Source organism: Hippopotamus amphibius, chromosome 1 (assembly GCF_030028045.1).
Source record: "Hippopotamus amphibius kiboko isolate mHipAmp2 chromosome 1, mHipAmp2.hap2, whole genome shotgun sequence".
Classification (NCBI taxonomy): Eukaryota; Metazoa; Chordata; class Mammalia; order Artiodactyla; family Hippopotamidae; genus Hippopotamus; species Hippopotamus amphibius.
In genome coordinates, this window is record NC_080186.1 from 107,536,369 (window position 1) to 107,544,411 (window position 8,043).

Consider the following 8,043-nt stretch of genomic DNA (forward strand, 5'->3'; position numbering starts at 1 on the left):
CCATCCCTCTCGATTGTCACAGAGGACCGAGCTTATCTCCCTGTGTATGCAGTAGCTTCCCACCAGCTATCTATTTTACCTTTGGTAGTGTATATATGTCAATGCTACTCTCTCACTACACCTCATTTTCCCCTTTTCCTTCTGTGTTCTCTAGTCCGGTCTCTACACCTGCATCTTTATTCCCACTCTGCCATGCTATTCGCCAGTATTATTTTTCTAGATTCCATATATATACGTTAGCATATGGTATTTGTTTCTCTCTTTGTGACTTACTTCACTCTGTATGACAGTCTCTAGGTCCATCCACCTCACTACAAATAACTCAATTTCATTCCGTTTTATGGCTGAGTAATATTCCATTGTATATATGTGCCACATCTTCTTTACCCATTCATGTGTCGATAGACATGACACATGTCCTGGCTATTGTAAACAGTGCTAATGTTTCCACGTACTGGCTATTGTAAACAGTACTGCAGTGAACACTGTGGTACATGTATCTTTTTGAATTATGGTTTTCTCAGGGTATATGCCCAGTAATGGGATTGCTGGGTCATATGGTAGTTCTATTTTTAGTTTTTTAAGGAATCTCCATACTGCTTTCCACAGTAGCTGTATCTATTTACATTCCCACCAAGAGTTTACTTTCCCTTTTCTCCACACCCTCTCCAGCATGTGTTGTTCCTAGGGTTTTTGATGATGGCTATTCTGACCAGTGTGAGGTGATACAGCAGGTTTGATTTGCATTTCTCTAATGATAAGTGATGGGCATCTTTTCATGTGCCTCTTGGCTATCTGTAGGTCTTCTTTGGAGAAATGTCTATTTAGGTCTTCTGCCCATTTTTGGATTGGGTTGTTTGTTTTTCTGATATTGAGCTGCATGAGCTGCTTGTATATTTTGGAGGTTAATCCTTTGTTAGTTGCTTCATTTGCAAATTTTTTCTCCCATTCTGAGGGTTGTCTTTTCATCTTCTTAACTTTCAAGTTTCATTAGGTCCCATTTGTTTATTTTTGTTTTTATTTCCATTCCTCTTAGGAGGTGGGTCAAAAAGGATCTTGCTGTCATTTATGTCATGGAGTGTTCTGCCTATGTTTTCCTCTAAGAGTTTTATAGTGTCTGGCCTCATATTTAGGTCTTTAGTCTATTTCAAATTTATTTCTGTGTTTGGTGTTCTCATTTCATTCTTTTACATGTAGCTGTCCAGTTTTCCCAGCACCACTTATTGAAGAGGCTCTCTTTTCTCCATTGCATATTCTTGCCTCCTTTGTCAAAGATAAGGTGCCCGTATGTGCGTGCGTTTACCTCTGGGCTTTCTATCCTGGTCCATTGATCTATATTTCTGTTTTTGTGCCAGTACCATACTGTCTTGACTACTGTAGCTTTGTAGACTCATCAAGAAGGTGAGTCAAAAATTATCCACGTTCTGGCTGTAGAATTTAGTTTAACTTTTAGAAAAGACAAATACATCATTTTCCAACATAATCTCCTTGCTTTTCAATACACTTTGTCCGTGTGTTAAAAACCTTTCATATTCCCTCATTAAAAAATGTTTTAGGCTGAGCTGCGAGCCACGAATGCACCATTGTCTTCACTTCTTCATCAGAAGTGAATCTTCGTCCTCATAGGGATGTTTTCAGGGGACCAAACAGGTGAAAGTTCAATGGAGCAAGATCAGAACTATAGGGAGGCCACTTTAACACCTCAAAACGAAGTAATCCATGATAGACTTAGGTTTCAAAAAGTGTCTGTGAGATGGGTACCCAAAACAACTCATGGAACAGCATAAACAGAAGTGCTTGGATATCTGCAATGAAAATTTGGAGCCATACTCTAAGGAAGGTGAAAGTTTCTTAAAGAGAATCATTACTGGTGATGAGCTGTGGATTCATCACTACGAGCTTCAGAGTAAATGGAAGAGGATGGAATGGAAACATCCTCAACCACTGACCAAGAAAAAGTTCAAAACTCAACCATCATCAGGAAAATTGATGCTTACAATTTCCTGCGATTCCCAAGGGCCAATATTGGAACATTACCAGGAAAAATGTTCAACAATGAACAGTGCTCATTACAGTGAGATGTTTATTGAAGAGCTGAAGCCTAAACTTCAGATTAAATGCAGAGGACTGCTATCCAAGGGCATGGTAATCTTGCATGACAATGCACATCTGCACATTTCTGCCCACACTGTCGAGACTCTGCAAAAACTTCATATTTCATCAGGTCTTTTGACCAATTCTTTTTATTTATTTATTTATTTATTTATTTATATATTTATTTTAATATTTTTAATTTTTTTAGAGCATTTATTGAAGTACAATAGACACACAATACACTGTCTTTCTCCTTGGCAGCTTTCCTCCTTTATCCCTCTCAGACTTGCCCCCTGCACCCGCAGGCTGAGGCCGCCTCACTGTCTTGGATGGGGAGCTCAGAGCCGATCCAGGTGGTGCCCTCTTGGACTTTCTAGAACTTTTACCTGGTTCTAAATCCACTGCCAGAAGAAAGGTTTTGAAGAGCAGCCGATTGGAAAACTCTAGGTTCCTCTAGGATGAAAAACTTAGAAGTGGCATAAGAATTCTCGGTGGACCCACCACCTCCGGCCCCTGCGGCGGAATGCATCCTCAGCCAGACATTTATTGGGCACCTGCTGGATGCCAGGCCCTGCTCCGGGTGAGGGGCTGCCTGGTGCGCAAACTCCAGGTCGTGCCTCATGGAGCCCTTCTCTGGAAGCGCCGAGAGGAGGCAGCACGGTGGGGACACAGCCAGTTGCTGTCCTTTCCCCCACGCGACCACCCGGGCCTGCGGGTGGGGTGGGGTGAGGGGGGACCTGCAGTGAGCGCGAAGAGTGAGGCCGATCATGAGTGGGAAACGGGAGACTTGGGCCCGAGAGAGCCTGCAGTCGTCCCGCCTAGAGGGGCCGCTTTTGAGGCGGCCAGGAGCAGGCAAGGATGGTCGTGGGCCCGGCGTTGTTTTGTTGGAGCCCGCAGCTGACTCGGGCTCGGTGTCCACGGCCGGACGTTCCTGAGGGACGAGACTCAATGCCTCTGGCACCAGTGAGGTGGGACAAGATAGAGGCATGTGACTCTCTTTGCCGCTGGATTGGAAGGGACGGAGAATGCATTCTGATTCCAGGATGTTACAATAAAACCTCGCAAGCGCTTGTCTCTGTGGCGCAATCGGTTAGCGCGTTCGGCTGTTAACCGAAAGGTTGGTGGTTCGAGCCCACCCAGGGACGGACTTGGCTTGGTATCTGATTAGCGAGGTCTCAGCCGCCGCTTTTATGCGTCTGCCCTTGCAGTGCCTTCCTCCCGCGCCCCTCTCCCGGAACTCTCTGGGAACCTCCACCCAGCCGATCCCCAGCACGCTCTCTTTCCTCCCGGTTTTTAACCCTGGTGCCCCGGTCTCTTGGCACCACCTGGAGGGCTGCCCTCGCTAACTCATCCACCCTGTGCATTCCAGGGCAGCTGCCAGAGGATGAAGGCACAGGCACACGGGTGGGGGGAATCTCTTACTCAAGCTCTGACGTCGGCAATCAGGCTCTGTGCACCACCTGCGCGGCACCCCCAAAGCGGAGTATTCACCGCCCGGTCTCAGGGCGCCTGCACGCTTTCATTTGGGACTGTGGCTTTCGACTCAAAGTGATCTGCAGAGTCAATGCAATTCCTATTCAAATCTGTGTCTTCTGAAGTTCGTTACAGAAAAACCCGAACCAACTCTTTGGCCAACCCAATATAACTGAGTCCCTGCGTGGTACACCTGAAACTAACACAACACTGTAAATCAACTACACTTAAAAAAAAAAAAAATTATGTCATGGCCAATTTGGGAGGCAATGAGAAGAAGCCCTCGCTGGGGCCAGGGCACCTGCTGGGGTGTGATGAGGAGGGGACACAGGCTGGATTAGACAACAGTGAGGGCCTCACAAAGCTGCACTGGTGCAGGAGGCAACAGGCAGACCCAAAGATCTCTAAGTGGTGTCGCACTGAAAGTGGTGGATAATCTAGCCCTCCAGGAAGAGCACCTACATCTCTAAACATGCCTAGAAAACTGCCATGCCTTGGTCTAAAGAGTACCTTAACTCCTTCCAGCTCCATCCCGAACTGGGGGAGAAAAAGAGATGGAGATGCCTGCAATCCTTCTCGGACATGATTCTCCTCACAGTGGCTGTTTTACAGTGGGCTCAACATGACGACTAAAAATAGCATAATCTGTCCTCAGGCCATTCCTCAAATCCTGGACTTCAGAGGACCCACACCCTTTCGTGGGTAACGCTTCATGACGTCACCACTGCCAGCACTCACTGGGCTGGCACCCCACCACACCGAGCCACAGACCAGGCCTTGACTGGATGACTAGGAAAACAGAATCACAGAAAATCTTTGCATTCCCCTCTGAGGAGCTGGATGGACCTCCTACATTACTGCCAACCCAAGACAAAGTTCAACTCCTTGCAAACGGGGCCCACATTATTTCAACCTGGGTATTTAATACAAGAACTCCCTGGTGGGCGAGCCCCTTCCTTGGTGGCATCTCAGAGCTGTGCTCCGTGCTGGATAAGTGGGTGCTGCCAGGAACCTTTTAGGAAGCTGCCTGTGCACCTAATGAACTCATTAGAAGAGTTTGCTCCTTCCTCTGTACTTAAGTCAACAATTACTGTTGTTTTGCCACCTTCAAAAAAAAAATTTGTTTCTTCTGGTCCATTTCTCCATCTGTCTGGAAGGACGTCGTCGTTGAGCTGTCAAGGAGAAAAACTACCATGGCTTCCAGTTCTTTGATGAAACCTCAGATGCGTGGCCTTCTGGCCAAGCGTCTGCGATTTCATATGGTTGGAGCATTCATTGTCTCCCTGGGAGTTGCAACTTTGTGTAAGTTTGCTGTGGCTGAACCAAGAAAGAAGGCATATGCAGATTTCTACAGAAATTATGATTCCATGAAAGATTTTGAGGAGATGAGGAAGGCTGGTATCTTTCAGAGTGCAAAGTGATTTTGGAATATAAAGGCAGACTGTTCCTGAAGGAGCATTCTAAGTGCCATATAATTTCTTTGGGTTGAGTTCCATGGAAGTTTGGCACTTACCTGTATTCCTGAACTGTGAAACTGTGAACTATGAATATCTGGGCTACGGAATAGTTTCTCTTGATAAAAAAATGATTTAAAAAACTTTTGTTTTCTGCATTTTCTAATTGCTCGCTGTTAATCCCTTGCAATACGTTGTAGTTTTCATCTTTTTTTTTTTTTCTTTTTGTATCTCTTAAAGTTCACTTGGGTCTTTTCTATGTTTCCCATGTGTCTACTGAACTGTTTGAAGTTACGGAATACAGTTGGAATAAATGTTTTAATGTCCTTCTCCGGTGTCAGCTCTGGGTAGTTTGCACATGATCGATGTGTCTCTGCATTATGGGTCATTTGCCCTGCCTGTTTGGATACCTCCGAATCTCTGATGGAATGCCAGATAGTGTGAATGTTGCCTTGTTGGATGATGGAGAGTTGTGTGTTCCTGTAAACGTTGGGCTTTCTTCAGGGATGCGTTCAAGTTACTTGCAAACAGTTTGATCCTTTCAGGTCGTGCTTTGATGATTCGCTAAGTGGTTCTGAGCAGCACTCAGCGTAGGGCTAACTAGTTGCCCTCCTGAGGCAAGACATTCCTGAGTACTCCACCCCACGCCCTCATGAATTGAGAGGTTTTGTCTGTCTGTTTTGTTTTGTTTTATTCCTTGCAGTCTATCTGTTGGGGACAAGCACTATCTGTGTGAGTGCCAGGCACTGTTCTCTGATCCTGTCAAAGCTCTCCCCCTGACCTTGGGGAGTTTCCTGCCAGGGCTGCACTGATCAGTACTGTGCTGCACGCAGGAGGGATCTCCTCTGCAGTTCTCTCTGAGTTACTTCCAGCATCTCTCTCCCCCGGGGAGTCTGTTCTGTGGACCCTAGCTCCTTTGGCCTCCCTGGCATCCGAGTTCAGTATCCTCAACTCAGCAAGGTCCACCAGGCTGCTTTGCAGTTTGCCCTTGAGTGCCCTGCTTGGAAACTCTCTGCAGACAGTAAATTGGAGCCATTGTTTCCCATCTCTCCAGAACCACGCACTGTCCTTTTTCACCTGTTGCCCCAGTCTCTTCAAAGTCTTTGTTTGATGTTTTCTGTTGTTGGCAGGAGGATAAACCGAGGTCGTTATGAGTGTGCATGGTGGGCCACCCCTACTTTGAAGTCCAAGTTGGAAACACCGGTGAAGATTGTGCAAGATTTTTGCAGAGCTCCACAGTCAGAATGAAATCCTGAAGTAGGAAAACCCCCTTGAAGCTTGAATGCGCAGAGAAACTCATATCTGCAGTGGTAGCAAAAGCCTGTGATTTGTGCCCGGCAAGAAAGAACCTGGTTAGGCGTAGGCCATGATGGAGACCTCGCGGTTTTCTTCGGAGAGTTTCGGGGTTACCTGCCACTCTTACCCGATGCGCCGGGGTTAACAACGAAAAAAAAAGGCAAAAAAAAAAAAAAAAAAAAACCACCAACACGCGCAGAAAATGTGGGTGAAGCAGGACGGTTACAGTTCTTGCGCAAGTCGCTTATTACGTTCTCTCCTCCAGGTGTATTGGATAGATCTGCCACTTAAGGACTCATTGTCAGGGGAGAGCGCGAACGCAGTCCCCCACTACCACAAATTTCGCAGTGGAGTTTCCCTCATTTGGGGACATCGCAGAGGTCAGCACACCCCCAGTGCAATGGGTTGAGCCTCGCCCTGGGGAAACCACCTTCGTGATCATGGTATCTCCCCTGCCAGGTAAGTATGAACGTTTCGCTCCCCGTCCCCGCACAGCCTTAGGCTCTTCCGCTGTACACACACGCTCACTTTGCCACAACCCCCACCCCAGCCCCTCCACCACCCCCCGCACCCCCTCCTCTTCCACGCCCCTCCAAACAACTCTCCTAAGAAAATCCGAGCAACATCTCCGGAACACTTCCACAGCCCGGGGAGTGGCTGGCCAGGAATGGCACCCCTGCACTGCAAGATTTACATAAGCCAAGCCCTATCCCTGACCTCTAAGGCGGCTCCTCTCCTCCCACCCACGCCGGGTCCCTGGGCCGTCATCTCCCCTCACCCCTGCCCAGACGACCAATGGGCGCATCGGCTGCCGAAAGGGGACGTGACGTCGTGATTTCTGCCCACGTAGGTAACGGACCTCTAAGCTTTCATCTGAAATACTGGCGGGTTCTGCCAGCCTCCTGGCATTCTTCCCTTCTGTCTTGTGTTACACATCGAGGAGGGGAATTCCGGGATCGTGTGTGACTGACCCAAAATGTTTGTTAGTAGTAAAGAAGTCGTAAGGCAAGGGCTACAGGTATATATTTATAGGAACACAATGAAAGCACATGTCTGTGTCCTGTGCATAGACACACAGATTCAGGGTTGCCTCTCACAGTGCTGCTCGGTGTATTGTCTGTGCTCGTCCTTCCTGCTTGGTTCTCATGGTGCCCCAGGGACCGTGCTTTTGCTTTCCTCACCGAACAGAATACGAGAAATGAAGATTCTGAAAAAGAAGCGGATGACCAAAAGAAGGGGTTAGAAAGATGACGTGTTTGCTTGGAGAGTGCGGTTGGTTTGTTTGTTGATTTGTTTTCTCTTTCTGGGTAAGACTGGTTCGCCCTGCGGGTGGGGGTGGGGGCCGGGGCCGCGGAGGCTGGAGAAGGAAGCCAGCTTGTGTTTTCAGACCAGAGAGCAAGGAGTGGAGTGACTGGATCCTTGAGGGTGCCTCTGGCTTAAGGGGGAAAGTGACTCTTGCGGAGAATCCTGGACGCAGAGGAACTCAGCACCCAGCCAACTTCCAGGAAGAAGCTTCCTTTCCTCCTCCCTGCTTTCTCCCTTTCCCCTCCTTTCTCTCTCTGCAGCCATCAGAAATAGACTCTGGCTCCTTTCCTCTGAAATATACTTTCTTCAAGGGATAGTGCTAGCTCAGAGACTCTCCAGCCAACTGGAGAACCAGGCTCTACAAACAGGGAGGAATAAGCAAGGCCAATGGAAGGGAGCACACAGACCAAACGGGAAGGGC

General features: G+C 47.8%; 1 protein-coding gene and 2 non-coding genes across 3 annotated transcripts; 2 read left to right on the forward strand and 1 right to left on the reverse strand.

Moving 5' to 3' along the window:
* Positions 1-3,165: 3,165 nt before the first annotated feature.
* On the forward strand, positions 3,166-3,239 carry TRNAN-GUU (transfer RNA asparagine (anticodon GUU)). The gene has a single exon. It is a non-coding gene; the product is annotated as a tRNA-Asn (tRNA).
* A 1,521-nt stretch (positions 3,240-4,760) lies between these two features.
* LOC130844780 (cytochrome c oxidase subunit 6C-like) lies at positions 4,761-5,001 on the forward strand. The gene has a single exon (XM_057720951.1). The coding sequence runs from the start codon at positions 4,761-4,763 to the stop codon at positions 4,986-4,988; it is 228 nt and encodes a 75-aa protein (XP_057576934.1). The 3' UTR covers positions 4,989-5,001.
* Positions 5,002-6,619: 1,618 nt separating this feature from the next.
* LOC130843662 (U1 spliceosomal RNA) lies at positions 6,620-6,784 on the reverse strand. Its single transcript, XR_009051084.1, has one exon. It is a non-coding gene; the product is annotated as a U1 spliceosomal RNA (small nuclear RNA).
* Positions 6,785-8,043: the final 1,259 nt, after the last annotated feature.